Source organism: Loxodonta africana, chromosome 8, assembly GCF_030014295.1.
Source record: "Loxodonta africana isolate mLoxAfr1 chromosome 8, mLoxAfr1.hap2, whole genome shotgun sequence".
NCBI classification, from domain to species: domain Eukaryota; kingdom Metazoa; phylum Chordata; class Mammalia; order Proboscidea; family Elephantidae; genus Loxodonta; species Loxodonta africana.
In genome coordinates, this window is record NC_087349.1 from 46,094,922 (window position 1) to 46,113,400 (window position 18,479).

An 18,479-nucleotide genomic window follows, 5' to 3' on the forward strand; every position below is an offset into this window, starting at 1 on the left:
TTGGAGCCCTGGGGTGGTACAGTGGTTAAGCCTTGGCTGCTAACCTAAAGTTGAGCAGTTTGAACTCACCAGCTACTCCTTGGAAACCCTATTTATACTTCTAGTTCCACTCTGTCCCATAGGGTCACTGAGTTGGAAGCGACTCCACGGCAATGAGTTATAACAAAAAGGCATATCTATTTTTTGTACATTTAGATATTTACATAATAAACAATTAGAATGGGGAATAAAAAGTTTCTTAAAGCTTCTTGGCCAAAGGACTATGACGAACTTGTGAGCAGTAACTTCAATTTACCCTTTGAGCTGGAGGACTGTTTCTTTTTTTGTTGCTGCACCCTGTTACTATTCAGCCTGTGCAGTCTCGGTCCCATCCAGGCTTAAGCAGCTCTTAATCACAGTAAGTCAATAAAACTGAGCAGCAACTGCAATCTGGCCTGAGGGGACAAAATCCATACCTAAGGTAATCTTCTGTCCCTGCAATATCACAGGCATAATCACTTTCAAAATACAGAACACTTTGGGTTGCATTTTCCAGCAGTTATATCTGCATTTAGGGCCTGTGTTTCTTTTTTGCCAAGATAACAATACCCAGAACCTCAAACAGTAGGGCTTTCTGGTCCACATCTATACCCCGCAGAATTTTTATAGAGAGATCTTCTTGCCCAGCCACCCACTGCTGAATTCTTTCTATTTCGATCTGCTATATTTGGGTTTTATATTTAAATCACTTCTTGAAACAGCTAATTCATCCTGCAGTTTAAAAAGCAAATCTGAATCACAACTTTATGCTCTTTTCTCATCATCCTGGGATTAGTAAAAAGACGAAAATTTAGATGAGAACTGAGTAGCAGGAGGCTGTGACATCTTTTTAAAAATGAGCACATTGTGACAAGGCAGTTCTGCCATTAATATTCAACGTCCACCGTACACACACAAATTACAGGTTTTTTTTACCAGGCTTACAGAACCATCGGCTGTAAGTATGCTGCTACTAAGTGCATGTCTAATGCAACTGCCGAGGATACGAGAAACAGGATTGCACTGAGTTTCAGCAAATCGGGGGTGATGTGCAGGTAGGTGTTCATGGGATATGAAAGTTAGCTCCTGGTTCAGGACATGTTCTTGGAAGGTCCCCTGCGAAGTGTGTGTGAGTCCCAGCGTCGCCTCCTTTACCTAGGCTGCCTCAGCGCCGGGGCTCGCGGGGGCGGCCATCTTGGTAAAGCCGGGGCGACGGTCAGCGCTGGGCTGACGTTGTAGGGCTGCCAAATTCGAAGGTCACAATGAGTCAGTGACCGGGTAACATGGAGCGGCCCTAGCTAAGGCGTAGGTCGCGGACCGGGCGCCGACTTGCCCCAAGAATGGTGAGACGGCGAGCACTGGTACGCTGCCTACAGCTGCTGGCGCCCTCGGCTGCAGTGGCGCGGCGGGGACGGCGGGGCGCTGGCAGGGGGCGGAGGAACACCGGCGCCGTCCGCCGCGGCCCCTCCCGCTGCGCGGGGGCGCTGTGCCCTGGAGCGCTGTGGCCCGCAGCCGAGCAGCCCCAGCAGCCGCGGCGGTGCGCGCGCCCGGCCGCCCCCCGCGCGAGGTGAGCCCGCGCCCCCGCCCCTGCGCGGCGCGCCTTCCCGGGAGTCCGGGCGCCAGGTGCTCTGAGCTCCCCCGGGGCCTACGAGGAAAGCGGCTTCGTATCGCCCGGGGTTGTCTTTCCTGTCTCTGCTTCTTCCTCTTCGGTGTCTGGGTGGAGCAGTCCACACACCCGCTCAGGGGCTCAGTTTGGACTCTTCTACGAAGTAGAACGAGCTGAGAGTGGGTTTTGCCGGGTCCCCAAGCCCTGCCTCACGCTAGAGACGCTGCACTTGTGAGTGGCAGGCGTTCATTTGAATTTCCGCACGTCGGGAGTTGCGGAACCTGCATCTCAAGCTGCTTGGGTGAGGAGCCACATTATTTTTTTCCCTTTGGGAGAGTAGCCGTCTCTGGGATTTAAGATCCCATCTTTACTGCAGATTACCAGGTGGTTATTTTTTTTTACCAGGTTGCATCTTCACGGATTGTAATACATGTGGTGTATCTTCTTTTGGTTGTGTGTGAATGAATTGAATTAATTGGTCTCCAACTTCTGCAAAGCAACTTATTTCTTCTTCCTCTATAGTATGTATCTTTTGAAAATGCATTCCAACAGGTTCCCCCAGTTTTATCTTGAAAGTTAAACATGGTTTGGAAATGAAAAGCCAAAGAATGGATCAAAGTGGGGCAGAGTGGTGGGAGCCGGTGCTTTCTCGAGTTTTCTGTTCTGTGGTGGTTTTTAAAATGGGGTGTTATTGCAGGCTTTGCAGAACGTGCATGCAGCTAGATTTTACAGCCCCCCGGCCCCCGCCCAGGGTAGAGCTCTCTGTGGTCCTGGTAGTTGAGGTAAATACTCTTCCGCGGGCTTTAGCGCCTGATTCGTAGCTCTTCAAATGGACCTGAAAAATGTTTAGGGAATGAGGAAAGTTAACAGCCTTTAAAAAGTCATTTAGTTCTTGTCCTTCCTTTTACTGTAGGTTGTTTTATATATATGCTGTAATATGACTCATCTGTTTTGCTTTGGCTTGGTATGAAGTGTTTGGTGTTTGATAAGTCTGATTTATTCAGAAAGTCATTCTTACAGTTCTCTGAAAAAATAAGAGATAATTCCTATCTTTGTTAGAAATGGAAGTCTAGCAGTTCCGTTTCGTTTTTCAGTTACATTGGTTTTGATTTAGCCTCAGACTTAAACACGTTTAGAAACAAGTTATGTAATCGTTAAAAAGAAATGATTACTTATATCCCATAATCGTATGATTTTGTTGCAGGAAAATGTTAGATCTGTTAAAGAAGAAATTTAAGGCAAGTGTATATATTTAAGTAAGAATTTAAGAGAGAAGTTGAGGTATTAAAATAGTTTTAAATCAACTGACAATTTAGTCACGGTTTTCAAAGATTTTGTTACATGCTGCAGATTTTGCTGCTGCAAGAATTTCAGTAGTCTCCAAGAGAGGAAAATATTCCGTATATTTCTCACACCCTTCACTCACAGTTCCAAATTATATTGCACAAGTTTTATATTGCAAAATTTAGGTTTGAAATTCGTCCAGTTATAGTTGTATGAAGGACATTTTAGTATAAGCATTCCATCATAGGGTTTTGGTTACACTTTAGTTGATACAGTCACCCTCAGGTATTATGGTTAAAGGTATTTTGTCATTTTGGATATTTGTGAGTTTGGAGAACTGAGGGGATTTTTATGAACATTTAGTCTGTGTTTGGAAAATATTTGCCATTAATTTTTTATTGTTGCTCCTTATGAGAACATTTCTGTTTTTCTTTGTGAAGTGGTGGATAGCTGTCGATATGGTGGGTTTTTCCATTGCTTTTTACTCTTTTTATGTAAATAAGAATATGATTACAGCTGGAGAGCTGTGTTGACCTAAGCATTTTAGACTGAAATGCTCACAACCAAAAGGTGTTTTTATTGAAGTATTATTGAGGAAATGAACTGTGTACATAATTGATCATCAAAGAATACCTTTATCCTGAAGGTATGTGTAAAGTTGGCATTAAAAAATCATACATGTCGTTTCCAGCATAAGGTTCAAGTAATATCTTATTCTAGCTGCTATAATACTGAATAATTCTACTTGTCTACAATTTATAGTGCTTTACCTCACTTGTCTTTTGAACTTAATAACCATTATTGTATATTTAAATATTTTATTAATACACTTCTGTAACAGATTATATATGAACTCATACATTCCCAGGAGCAGTTTTGTTATGTCAGAGATAGAGTCTTCTAACTCAGTTGGTTAAATAATATATTCCTAGTCTATAACATAAAAACCCTTTGAAGTATGTTTTTATATATTTATTTTTAGTGTGATTTTATGGACATAAAATACACGAGATTATTAACCCCATTCTACAGATGAGTAAAACAGGAAACTGAGCCTTGGAGATTTTAGTGATTTGCCTAAGGTCCTTTAGCACAGCAGCCCCAGCCTTCAGCAGAATGTATGCAACACTGACTCTTGTTAGAAAGGGGTACCATTGAAATTCCAATAGAGTGGTGTGGATCAGCAAGCTTTGGTTTGCAACACAGCCACAGATTGTATAACTAAACGTGGGTTGTTGTTGCTTGGCGCTGTCGAGTCGATTCCGACTCGTAGTTACCGCGTGTGACACAGCAGAACTGCCTGATAGGGTTTTCTTGACCGTAATCTTTACAGAAGCAGATCACCAGATCTTTCTCCCTCAGAGTAGCTGGGTGGGTTTGAACTGCCCACCTTTTGGTTTAAGTTTAGGAATAAGTAAGGTGAGAGTATGGCTAATGCACAGCCCATGCTCCATCTTCAGCTAGAGCTGGACCTTGAAAGGTTGTATAATTCTTTGGCCTGACTTGCTTTACCTGTAAAGGGATGACCTGGGTGATGAGTTGAGTCATGTAGTGTTCAAGTTGGAAGGGACCTTAGAGAGTACATACCCAGTTCACTGTCTTTTACTTACACATTTCCTATTTCTACCTGCATAAGAATTTTAACCTATCATGATATCACTGAACTGAAACATCAAAATTAGACTTTTCCACCATTTCACAAAGATGAGATACCTTAAAATTCTAGGATGAAAGTTGATTTCCCTCTCAGTCTTTCCTCGCATAGATTCTCAGTTTTATATTATACGCAGACCAAATATCCCTCGTATATAAATGTCTATATGCTGTTAAGTGTCCATTTTCTGCATGTGTCATTGTTGTTAGGCACCATCCAGTTGATTCTAATGCATAGCTACCCTGTGCACAACAGAATTAAACACTGGGATTTTGAGCCATCCTCGCAATTGTTACTATGTTTGAGCCCACTGTTGCAGCCACTGTATCTGTCCATCTTGTTGAGGGTCTTCCTTTTTTTTTGCTGACCTCTGAAGCTGTCAACTAATAGGTTCTTGTCAAGCAGACTAGCAAATTGAAGTCAGCCAAACACTGGGTTGGAAGAACAGAAAGGTTTATTCATAGTTTGCAAACTGGGAGACAGGCAGGGTCTCGTGACCTAAGGCTGCCAGCTCCCTGAACCAGGGTAGATTTGCTCTTTTTGTAGGGAGTGGCATACATATCCATGAACAGTGAGGGGAGGATCTTCAGTCTTGTGATGCGTGCGCAGTCTGCATAATTTTAGTGAATGGGTTTTTGTGCAAGGCTCTAAAAATACTGCACACAGCCCTGAAAAATGGCGACAGCTAGAGCTCTACTGCCACCACAGGAAGGTAATATAACGGGTAGATCAGAGTTAATGCGCCTGCGCCTCGACCTCCTGCCAGGAGAATACAAGAGACCTGGGGATTCCACTGATCATGGTGAAGTCTTGGAAAAGTTGTAACAAAAATGTAGCAAGAGTAGACTTTTCTGAAAAACAGCTATTACTGGGTGGTTAATAACCCTTAATAACCCTTTCATGACTGCCTGCTTTACCTCTACTTTACCAAGCATGATGTCCTTCTCCAGGGACTGATTCCTCCTCATAACATATCCAAAGTATGTGAGACGAAGTCTCACCATCCTCGCTTCTAAGGAGCATTCTGGCAGTAATTCTTCCAAGATAGATTTGCTGGTTCTTCTGGCAGTCCATGGTATATTCAATATTCTTTGCCAACACCATAATTCAAAGGCATCAGTTCTCCGGTTTTCCTTATTTATCGTCCAGCTTTTGCAAGCATATGAGGCAACTGAAAGCACCATGGCTTGGGTCAGGCACAGCTTAGTCCTCTAGGTGATATCTTTGCTTTTTAACACTTGAAAGAGGTCTTTTACAGCAGATTTGCCCCATGCAATACATTGTTTCATTTCTTGACTGCCGCTTCAGTGGATGTTATTGTGGATCCAAGAATAATGAAATTCTTGACAACATCAACAGGCTTTTGAACCTAGTGAATGTTACTGTTGGAGCACATATTAAAATTACCAAAATTTGAAGAGTTCGACATAATAAACTTAATTTTTTTTATTATAGTGAAAACATATAATAAAATATTTGCCTTTTTTTTGAAAATTATTTTTTCTTTTTTTTATTGTACTTTAGTTGAAGGTTTACAGAACAAACTAGCTTCTCATTAAACAATTAGAGTACATAATTGTTTTGTGACATTGGTTACCAACCCCATGATATGTCAGTACTCTCCCTTTTTGACCTTGGCTTCCCTATTATCAGCTTTCCTGTCCTCTCCTGCCTTCTAGTCCTTGCTCTGGGCTGGTGTGCCCCCTTAGTCTCATTTTGTTTTATGGGGCTGCCTAATCTTTGGCTGAAGGGTGAACCTCAGGAGTGACTTCATTACTGCCTGGGGGCCATACTCTCAGGGATTCTCCAGTGTCTGTCAGGCCAGTGAGTCTGGTCTTTTTTTTTTTTTTTTTTATGAGTTAGAATTTTGTTCTTCATTTTTCTACAGCTCTGTCTGGGACCCTCTATTGTGATCCCTGTCAGAGCAGTTGGTGGTGGTAGCCAGGTACCATCTAGTTGTGCTGGACTCAGTCAGGTGGAGGCTCTAGTACTTGTGGTCCGTCAGTCATTTGGACTAATCTTTCCCTTGTATCTTTGGTTTTCTTCATTCTCCCATGCTCCAGATGGGGTGAGACCAGTGAAGTATCTTAGATGGCTGCTCAGAAGCTTTTAAGACCCCAGAATAGAATGTACAACATTTTCTTTATAATCTATGTTATACCAGTTGAGCTAGATGTTCCCCAAGACCGTGGTCCCCACAGCCCTCAACCCAGTAATTCAGTCCCCCAAGGAGTTAAAACATTTGCCATTTTAACCATTTTTTACATATACAATTCAGTGACGTTAATTATATTAAGCGTAGTGTATAATCATCACCTCTGTTTCCAAATTGTTCTATTCCCCTTATCAGAAACTGTAGTACCCTTTAAGCAACATATCCCTATTTCCCCTTCCCGCTGCCCCTCATTGTTATTATCTGCTGTTGATTCAACTATGACTCATGATGACTGTAAAAATGTTGGGGCGGGGGTGTGTGACCTACACTAACTTCACAAGGGGGAAAGAATTATTAGTGTCAACAGCGCAAGGCTGATTCCTGTGAGGTGGGGTTCAGACATGCCTCTGCCTTCCAACCATCCCTCCCACACACTTCTCTGCTGGGCTCGATAATTCGTTCCAGTGGCCACACAGAACTCACAGACCATACTCACAGTTTGGGGTTTATTAGGGAAGATTGTAATTAGGTTCAGGAACACTCAGGATATAGTTCTTGGATCAGGACAGTTTCTTCTCAGCCATGCAGCAGGCAGGCCTCTGTCTGGCCCTTGGCCCCTCTGAGGGGCCTCTGGGGTGGGCCTGGCCTCTGCCTCCTTGGGCAAATGTTACAAAGCTCTTTTAGCTCCGCCAGTAGGTGCCCAGAGACACCCCACTCCACCAGTAAGCCTCAGCCCAAAGTCACTCAGCTCTAGCTCTGTGGCTTGGCACACCTAGCTCCACCAAGTTCCTGGAGGCACCCTACTCCACCAGCAAGCCTTCTGCCCAAAGGCACTCAGCTTTCTCACGCCATGGTCTGGGAAGCTCACTGCCCAGTCTCCTGCTGGTCTCCTGGTTCTGCTGCCTTTGTAGCTGCAGTTTCTCTGCCAGTGCTTCTTGCCATCTTCGGAGTTACAGTGCTCCCTCTCTTATCTCCTGGGTTTAGGAGGGTCTCTGTGCAGGGATCCAGGGTCTAATAGATGCACTCTGCAACTAGCTCTTCTTTCCTGGAGGTAGTAGGTCCCCTCTCTGCTCTGGAATTGGCTCTCTTGCAAGCCTAGCAGGATGGCAAAACTGACCAATCCCCTCATTAGGGTTCTATATATCTTGTTTGCATAGTCCCACCCCCACAAGGATGCCATGCCCATATTTACATTATTAGCAAGCTATCCAATCCTCTTGGTGGGCCACAAGCACCTCATTTGAATAGTACCATCCAGTCTTTTTGTGGGAGTTACAAGACCATGGTGAGAAAGGCCATGTAAAAGCAATCCATCGCACTTCAGCGACCTTATGTACAATAAAATGAAATGTTGCCTGGTTCTGCATCATCCTTACATTCAACAGGATGTTTAAGTCCATTGTTGCAGCTGTCATGCCAGTCCATCTCACTAAGTATCCCTCATGCCCTCCTTGGCCCTCTACTTCACCAAATATGATGTCCTCCTCTAGCATTGTTCCCTCCTCCAAAGCAAGTAGACAGTTTTCTCTTGTGATCTATAGGTTTTCACTGGCTGATTTTCAGAGATACATCACCAGGCCTTTCTTTCTAAGTCTGAAAACTGCACTGAAACTTGCCCACCATGGGTAACCCTGTTGCTATTTGAAAGACTGATAGTGTGATACAAAGAACTCAATTTGGCCTTTGTCTTTGGTTCCTGAAAGATAGCCCTTGAAGTTCTAGAGGGATTCAGGTGACTTTATTATGTAAAACCTTCAGATAGCACCTGCAAATGAATGGGGACCACAAAGACCACACCTGGCAATTAACCTCAGGAAGGGAGGGGGCATGATGCAGTCAATCATGCATATTCAGTGATTCAGTCAATCAGTCCGCAGTTCAGATCCACGAGGCACTCCTTGGAAACTCTATGGGGCAGTTCTACTCTGTCCTATAGGGTCTCTATGAGTCTGAATCGACTCGACTGCACTGAGTTTTGTTTTTTTTTATTTCTGTTTTGTCAATCATGAGGATGCAGTGAGGCCCCAATCATGCCTTTGCGATGAAACCTATAAAAGGTTTTGAACATGGATGGGGGCCTCCTGGATTGGTGAGAGCACGTGTTCTCGGAAGGGTGTGGTACATCCCTAGAGACAATAGAAATCTCATTCCAGGACCCCTCCCAGACCTTGTCAGATGCGTCTCTTTCTTTGTTATAATAAATGGGTAACTTTAAGTATAGATATTCTCTGTGAATTCTGTGAGCTGCTGTAGAGAATTGATGAACCCACGGGGTGCAATGAGGACCGGCAGGGTCTGGCGATTGGAAGAACTGAGTCCTCTAACTTGTGAAGTCTGATTTAACTTAGGGTGGCTAATTCAGAAAAGGGCTGTGTAGGCAGTGGATATGAAGGATTGTGTCCTTTTAACTTGTAAGGTCCGACCTAACTTTGGGTGGTTAGGTTCAGAGAGAGAAAGTGCCACGTCAGTGGCTGGTGATGAGGTTAATGGAAACGTGGTAATGTGAAGACTGCATCAATTTCTGGGTGGAAATTGTATTCATGATGATTCTTACCATGCAAAAGAGAAGCAGTTATCAATAAAGGTGGGATTTACCTACTGTGCCCCTTGCTTAGTACGGGTGGCATAGCTTCTAGCATCAAAGCAGCGCACAAACCACCACTGACAGATGAGTGGTGGGATGCATAGTTAACCTAACCATCGTAAGGAGAAAAGGAAGATGAGAAGTTAGAATAGGCATTTTGTAGTCTTTACCACTCTACCACCACTTCATCACCATTGTAAATAACATTGCAAAGAATGGGAATTCCAGAACATGTAATTAATTGTGCTTGTGTGGAACCTGTACATAGACTAAGAGGCAGCTGTGTGAACTGAACAAGGGAATACTGTGTGGTTTAAAATTGGGAAAGGTGTGTGGCAGGTTTGTATCCATTCACCATACTTATTCCATCTGTGCGCTGAGTACATCTGAGAAAATGGACTATATGAAGAAGAACACGGCATCACAATTGGAGGAAGACTCATTAACAACCTGCGATTTGTGTATGGCACAACCTTGTTTTTTGAGAGCGAAGAGGACTCAAAGCACTTATTGATGAAGATCAAAGACTACAGCCTTCAGTACGGATTGCACCTCAACATAAAGAAAACAAAAACCCTCACAACTGAACCAGTAAACAATAAGCAACATCATGATAAATGGAGACAATATTGAAGTTGTCAAGGATTTCATTTTACTTGGATCAACAATCAATGCCCATGGAAGCAGTAGTGAAGAAATCAAATGATATATCGCATTGGGCAAATCTGCTGCAAAAGCCCTCTTTAAAATCTTAAAAAGCAAAGATGTCACTTTGATGACTAAGGTGCACCGTAATATTTTCAATTGCTTCATATACATGTGAAAGCTGGACAGTGAAAAAGGAAGACAAGAATTGACACATTTGAATTACGGTTTTGGTGAAGAATATTGAATATATACCAGTGACTACCAGAAGAATGAGCAAGTCCGTCTTGGAAGAAGTACACCCAGAATGCTGCTTAGAAGTGAGGATAGTGAGACTTTGTCTCATGTACTTTGGGGACATGTCATCAGGAAAGATCAGTCCCTGGAGATGGACGGCATGCTTGGTAAGGTAGAGGGTCAGTGAAAAAGAGGAAGATCTTTTTTTGTTGTGCTTTAGTTGAAAGTTTACAGCTGAAGTTAGTTTCTCATACAAAAATTTATACACACGTTGTTCTATGACCCTAGTTGCTATCCATGTAATGTGACTGCACATTCCTGCTTTCCACCCCAGATTTCCCTTGTTCATTCAACCAGGTTCTATCCCTTTTTACCTTCTCATCTCGCCTCCAGACAGGAGCTTCCTATTTAGTCTTGTGTAAAAAAAAGATTTTTCTTTTTTTTTTTTTTATCTACTTGAACTAAGAAGCACACTCTTCACTAGTATTGGTTTATGTCTTATAGCCCAGTCTGATCTATGTCTGAAGAGTTGGCTTCGGGAATGGTTTTAGTTCTGGGTCAACAGAGAGTCTGGGGGCAATGTCTGCTAGGGTTCCTCCAGTCTCAGTCAGACCATTAAGTCTGGTCTTTTTACTAGAATTTGAGTTCTGCACCCACTTTTCAAAAGAGGAAGACCTTTAACAAGATGGATAGATACAGTGGCTGCGACAATGGGCTCATACATAGCAGTGGTTGTGAATTGGCACAGGACCCGGCAGCATTTCATTCTCTTACACATAGGGTCACTATGAGTCAAAGCCAACTTGACAGCACCTAGCAAAACAGCAGAGTTGGCGGGAATTCCTTTGTTGACTTTTGTCTCACTGTTCTTTGGTTATTTTTACTTCTATAGTTTGATTTCCAGCAGGTGATCTTTTAAAAAATAATTAACTATCTCCAAATCAAGAGTGATTAGGAGTTTAAGCTTCTGTTCTTCATTTAATTCATTCAGTAAATGTTTATTGAGCAGTCATCATGTATAGACTGTTGTGGGTTATTATGGACAATGTGAACCATTACTGATTGGTTTTTCCTTCCTTCCTTCCCTCCCTCCCCCTCTTTTCTTTTCCTTCTTCCCTTCTTCCTTCCCTCCCTACCTTCTTTTCTTCTTTCCTATGGCTTCCCGGGAGCACAGGGTCAAGTTTGTGCCTCAGATAAGCTGAGTACAGTCTGCGACCCTATCAAACTTTGTACCCAGCTGTATACATCATCCTAGCCCTAGTGCTATGTGTCAGTTTTCGGATTATGCCAGATTTGGAGTGTGGGGCAAGAAAGAAAAGGAGGCTTTATGGCAGACAGCTTAATGAGAATTTATTTCAGTTCCTCCTAAATGCCTCTCTGCTGAGGACTTTGCTGATGTCCTACTTCTTTGCTGATGCCGATGACCTCTTTTGCTGATGTCTACCTCTTTGCTAATAAAGTAGTAGTTCTCAATTCTGCCTATGCCTCAGAATCACCCCGAAAGCCTCATGGGTAATTCTGATGTGCAGCCAGCATTGAGAATCAGTGGCTTAAGATTTTGTATCCAGCTAACTTTGAAATGCTCTAGGGAGGAGTCACGTGTTGTTCCTTATCAGTCACAAACTGGAGATCAGATCCTTTCCTAACAACCTGTTTTGATAATGGTAAGGGGAGATGGGGGGAAATCTGAGATTGGTAGAGTCCCTTGGGTAGGAGAGGCAAGACACTGAAATGCTTAAGGGGACAAATTTAACTACTTCGAATTTATCTAGAGTTGGCCTTGCTTGCCTGTTTTGCCTACTCCCATTATGGGAAGTGTTTCATTTGAGCAAAAGAATCTTGTGTCCCGGGGCTGAAGCCTTGGGGAAGGTGCAGTCTAGATGTGGCTGCCAGTTAGTATCTGAGTTTGCACATTTCTGCTCCTGGCTTCACTGAGGGAAGATGAAGGGGTGAGGGTGATTGTATTTTTGGAGACAGGAAACTATCAAGATTTTTGTGAATCTCCTGGTAAATCCAGAAGGTTTGGTGAGGCCACAAGGAGCTATGGGGTCGGGTAAGAATCCTGTGGAGAATCGTGGTTTCATATTTGTTTTAAGAGTTTTGTGAACTCCAGGAAAACCAGACCTTCCCTTATTCAAATATAAGAACAAAAGCACATTCCAGAGTTTATTCCATTTCAGTTTATTCGTGCTGCTGCTTCTCTGTCTCCACTTCTCATTAGTGCAGAAATTTAAAAATGGAATATATATTCTACTAACCCTTCTTAGGAAGAAAGTCCCGGTGTAATACCTCTGCAAACCCCGTGGATCACAACGGACCAGCTGTTGTGTATAGTGTCGCAATGAATTGGAGGCTGACTTGACAGCAGCTAACAACCAAAAAAACCAAAATCAAACCCGTTGTCGTTGAGTCGATTCCAAATCATAGCGACCCTATAGGACAGTGTAGAAGTGCCTCATAGAGTTTTCAAGGAGCAGCTGGTGGATTCAAACTGCTGATCTTTTGGTTAGCATACGAGCTCTTAAGCACTACACCACCAGGGCTCTGCACTTGATGACAGTAACCCTTATTAAACAGTGTATAGTAAAGTAGTGGTTTACAGTTACTGAGAGTCTCTTGTGTCATGACTCCAGGCTATGATTTATGTACATTTTGTCCTTTATCCATACAATAACCCAGTGAACTGGCAACATTATTATTCCCATTTTATCAACAAGGAAACTAAAGCTTAAAAGATGACAAAGGAGCAAGGTTGGCAGATATTTATTTAAAAATATTTTTAACCCTGTATCCCTTTTCCTGGTAGCGTGCCTTTTCCTGACAACTGATTAAGTATACTTTAATTCTGTCCATTTTTATACGCTTTTACAATTTATGACATACTCGATTGTATTATTAGAAAGAATGTACCAAATAGAACTTGGGGACCTCAAAGTTCCTTTGAACTTCAAGTTTCTATTAGTTAACCATTTTGGGGAGGTCTCAAGGTCTGTTACCACACTGTGCTAAAGGCTCAGGAGCCAGGGTCCTGAACAAGGTTTGACCTCAACAGTGCCCTGGGCCTTGCTTTCTTGTAAAAGCTCCCAGTGCTGCTTTGTTTTGTCATTTACCTCTTTCTCACAAAGGATTGGCAACTGCATGACATCCAGGGCAGTATAACATGTCTGCCCTTCTGCCAAATTCATTTGTGAATGTATCAGGAGCTCAAGTAACCTCTCCAGTGACTTTCTTGCTTCTATTACCCTGTTGACCTCAGGGCCCTCTAACTTGTTGGCGGTGTTCAGGAGGTTATGAGTCTTTTCAGAGTCGCTGACCGTGGGATCACAGGACTTTCAGTGTAGACCACTCAGCCTGTAAGGAAGAGTATTCCTCACCATTTGAAGAATCTGGGCCAGTGTGTTCTAAAGACTACACATTTTTTATTATTCAGAGCTGATACTTCTGGAAAGATTTTATGCCATAATCTGTTTGATATTTATAATTTTTTCCTCTAAAGGATTTTGAATCCTCATAGGACCTGGAGAGCTAGAACTTAGATATAGTAGACGTTTAAACAATATTTGTTAATTATGACTTTAAAAATATTTTTAAGTTATATCTGAAATCTTACTACAAGTTTGAAAGTCTAGTGGCTGTATGATGTTATCAGATTTGTCACGAAGTATCTTCTGAAGTAACATTTTGTATGCTCTGAGTAATCTCCTGGGCTGTCTGATAAATGTGGGGAGTTAAAAACTTTCTCCCAGGAGATAACTTTGTTGTTCTCAGGTGAAAATACTTTGCTTATCCTGGAGCAGGTTACCCTAGGGAAGGTGGGCAGAACCTGAGCTGCTCTCGTGGAGATTTCTGAGTGAAAACTGGGAGTGGCCCACAGCCAAGGTCTTGTTAGAGCAGACAGCTCTTCTGTGGCCTGGGCTGGCTCTTTGGTGCAGCCAAATGATTTTTAAAATTTTAGAGGTGGAAGTGACCCTTGAGATATGGCACAGTTCTCTCATTTTACAGATGAAGAAAGTGAGCCTCAGCAATAGTAAGTGACTTTTTAAAGATTACAGAGTTCAGTAGAGTAAAAGTTGAAACCAGAACTAAAGTCAGAAAGAAGGAAAAGAGTGCATTTCCCACTCATTAACCTTACATTCTTACCAGGGGGGGCAACAGATACATATGTTTCTTCATTCCTTTTCCTTACCGTTATGCTGTAAACAGAAAGCATTTCTTTGTTGTGTAATTGATTATGAGACAGAGACATAGATGGAGGAGGGAGGAGAGAGAAAGAGAGAATAACCACATTTTGAAAGTATAACCAAAAAAACCAAACCAAACCCACTGCCGTCAAGTCGATTCCGACTCATAGTGACTCTATAGGACAGAGTAGAACTGCCTTATAGGGTTTCCAAGGAGTGCCTGGCGGATTTGAACTGCTGACCTCTTGGTTAGCAGCCATAGCACTTAACCACTACTCCACCAGGGTTTCCTTTGAAAGTATAGTTTTGTTTAAATCTTGGCTTAAGGATTAGTAAAAAAAGAACAATTAAGATAATCTAACCAATTTAGTATACATTTTTTAAGTTTCACAAGGCATCAGTTTATTTCTCTTCCCTGTCCATCTTCCCCTAGCCTTTTCAGTTAAATAGTTCTGTGTATCATTTACATATTATTAATGATTACACCAGAAATGAATCTATACTTTGTGTGTGGTATTATTTTAAGATTTAAGGCGATGATAACGATGGCATTTCAATACATATATACATATTATTTTATGCATATTTTCTAAATTTACCTTAACTACTTTAATTTGCTCGTTTTAGGGATTCTAGTTTTAATACTGTAAATAGTATTTTAAAATGAACTTTGATCTTAAGCTGTATGTTTAACTTGTTTTATTATTTCTAATTCTAATCAAATCTTTTCTTTCTTATATGTACAGTCACGTGTCACCTGATGTCCATGATATGTTCTATGAAATAGGACATTATGTGATTTGGACGTTGTGTGAACACCGTATCATACACAGGCAGTCCTTGAGTTATGAATGTCCAACTTAAGTACAACTCGTAGTTACGAACCAACCCCTGTAAAGCTTATTATATTAAAAATTCGAGGTACGCACAATGGTTCATAATAACAAAAGGGTACTACTTTGTGACGTGCATTGAAACATTATGATTATTATTACTGTATTTCTGTGTTAAAGGTGTTTTAGTGTATCTGCGTCCAGTTCTCCAGTCCAGATTTCTGAGTTTATGAGCCCACAGACAAATTTGTGGTTGGATGTTACCTGAACGAACGTAGCTCATGACTGTATAAAAACTCTTATTGTAGTGGAAGCACTATTTATGTATTTTGGTGGCTTGAAATCTATGAATAGCCTGTAAAATGGCTTTCGTAGTTCAATATATTGAACTTTGTCTAATAGTTAAGGATTTCAAAGCATTTGGCAATCTATGATAAAGAGCACTTGTTGTCCTTGACTACTTTAAAAAAAAAAAAAGGTTCTAATTTAGTATCTGAGGAGCCCAATTGTTTTTTATTCATTTCTCTCAAAACTCTGTACTCTGAGTTCTAATATGCTTGCCATAAGCTAGCGTTTTTTGGTGAATTATCTGGCAAAGTAGTATTTCTGTCTATAGTCAGATGAGCACTTTATAAAACAAATTTATACAGTTTTTTTAATACAAGAAAATTGTGTGATTTTTATAAAGGATAAGCAACATATTTTTGTAGTCTTTGTATGTAAAATTATTAAGGAAAGAAAAATGGAAAATTTTCAGCAATCTACCTTTCCAATCTGTCTGGAACTCTAAAATGTTATATTTTCACCTGAAAAACAACTCAGTTGAATCAAAAGTATTTATGTCTTGTTTACTCTTCTGCTGAACATAAATAATAGTAATAATAACAATTTACATTTGTATAGCACTTTACAGTACCAACCTGTGGTGTCATTTACTCCTCATTACGGCCTTTCAGGGAGACATTTAGGATTATTATCTTTATTTAACAGATGAGTAAGAATGGTAGAACTGGTGTCCTGTCTTCCTGACTCCCAGCTAATGTTCTTTTCATTCCTGTGAAGACAAATTGATTGTGGGATATATTGATTTATAAATACATATATCTAAATGTATAAATATGCATATGTATATTATGAATTCTAATATTTTTGACTCAATAATCATTATTAAAAATTGCCATAACTTGTTTTTAGTATGATTCTAGGTATTGTATGTTAAGCTTCCTATTTGCTTTGATCTTCTTCAGCTTCTCAGAGAAACTGGTTGTTAAGTCAATAAAGCGAGTTAAAAATGAAATCCAGTGATCCACAGGGCTGACAAACAGTGCAGTACTTTCTTTGTTGATGTATGTTGTGTACCAGCCTCCCACAGAACGTTCTCCCTCTCATTATCCAGGGTACTTCCCACGCTTGAACGTATCTGCCTTCCTACGAGTCTCCCGAATACCTCTGGGGGTTAATGCCCGTCTCCCATGACATCTGTATTGAATGCAAAAGATGGGAGCAGTTTAATTCTAACCTACTGAGGCCCTTTGCAAACGTGTCAGTGCATTGAAATAGTTTTATTAGCTGTGTTGTCTAGCATTGTATTAAAAGGACTCTTTTCTTCAATAAAGATAAGGTGAGGGAAATGTAATATTATGAATAGTGTTATTTAGTCAGAGGTATCTAAAAATACAGTTCTAAACATTATCCAGGTTTAATGTCAGTATCTTTCTTGGTATGTGATGGACAGTCACTCAGTTAGCATTTATTAAATGTATACTCTAAGAAGAGTGTTCTGCAATTTCATGTATTTTTTTTTTTGTTTAACTTCTTAAATGAAGTATTGCATTCAATTCTAGGCAATTGGCAAATCTTAAATGTCAACAAAAGAAATGATGAGGCATTTGCTTTTGAAAGAGAATTCTTCCTTTCTGAAAGTGTTTTACCCATGTGTGCAATTACTGGAGTAAAATATTTGTACTTGGCAGACCTCTCGTCACCAAAAGTCATAGCTCAGACCTCTGATTAAAGGCATGGGGTAAGTCCTTCTGCTATTAAATAGGCAATTAATCTTCAAATAAATGTAGGGAATGTACTTGATAACTACTAAAACAAACAAACGAGAAAACCAAACCCAGTGCCATCAAGTTGATTCCAACTCATAGTGACCCTATAGTACAGGGTAGAACTGCCCCATAGAGTTTCCGAGGAGCACCTGGCAGATTCGAACTGCCGACCCTTTGGTTAGCAGCTGTAGCACTTAACCACTATGCCACCAGGGTTTCCTTTGATAGCTACTAGATAGAATTTATATTTTCCTTAGTGTAATAAATGTTTAATGTATTCCAGAAGCTATAGTATATCCAAATCCTTAATTTCATTCTGTTTCAAAAAAAATAAGTGCTTGTGAGAGTGGGTGTGTGATTGGGGCCACTGCAGCTTCCCTTGAGCCTGGTTTCCATGTCAGTCAGGGCACCTCCTCATGTTACGCAGACCTTAGAACTTAATCGAGTGATTGCACCTGTCAGATGCAGGCATGGACCCCAAGGGCAGCTTTATGGTGAGGCTCCAGTACATTTCTAAGGTCAGCCATTCAACAATTTTTTAGCTGGGTGTTTTGGGTTTTGCTTTAAATGGAGAAAATCTTTTTGGTGTGGCCAGTGTTTTGAGGCAAAGTGGTGCCAAAATTAGTATTAGAAGGACTCCTTCTGAGCCCTGTCTTACACTGGGAGCTGTATTGCTACAGAGACAAGTACAGAGAGTACTTAACATCCAGATGCTGTTTAAAAGAATTGTTTTTTTTTTTTAAATATAATTTCAAATTTAAGAAAAACTATAAATGGTACAAGGCATATTCATATATTCTTTCTCCGCATTCAACAATTGTTTACATTTTGCCCCCCTCATTTGCTTTAATAATCATTCTCTCTCCCTCTCACACACATACCCATTTATATTTATTTATCTATATAAAAATAGAAACCATGAAGTTCATACTGGTGCCTCTTATTCAAATCCAATGCCACAGGGTATGATCTAGTCTTCCTCCTTTATATTTCCCCCAACAGTATGAAACCTGACTTCCATTATCCTCAGTGTGTTAATTCATTTGCTTAAATCTGGAATACATAGAAAGTTTTATAATTGCTAGCCTATACAATTGCAGCAGGTAAACCTACTAGAGTTCCATATTTGTTTATTTTTTGTTTTTGTAGGTAAAACTTATATACAGTAAAATGCTGAGATCTTAAGTGCACAATATGAGAAGTTTTGGCAAATGCATACAACTGTCAAGAT

General features: G+C 40.9%; 1 protein-coding gene across 7 annotated transcripts in view; it reads left to right on the forward strand.

The window, feature by feature from the left end:
- Nucleotides 1–954: 954 nt before the first annotated feature.
- Nucleotides 955–18,479, forward strand: part of NAPEPLD (N-acyl phosphatidylethanolamine phospholipase D) — a 59,434-nt gene continuing 41,909 nt past the window's right edge. For 2 of the 7 annotated variants that reach the window (XR_010322664.1, XM_064289898.1), the window contains exon 1: nucleotides 1,542–1,585. Coding sequence is in view for 2 of the 7 variants with exons in the window: in XM_023544490.2 (XP_023400258.1) it covers nucleotides 1,000–1,073 (74 nt within the window). In the remaining 5 variants the exon portion in view is untranslated. The other 5 variants (XM_003406998.4, XM_023544490.2, XM_064289899.1 and 2 more) reach the window with 5 other exon arrangements.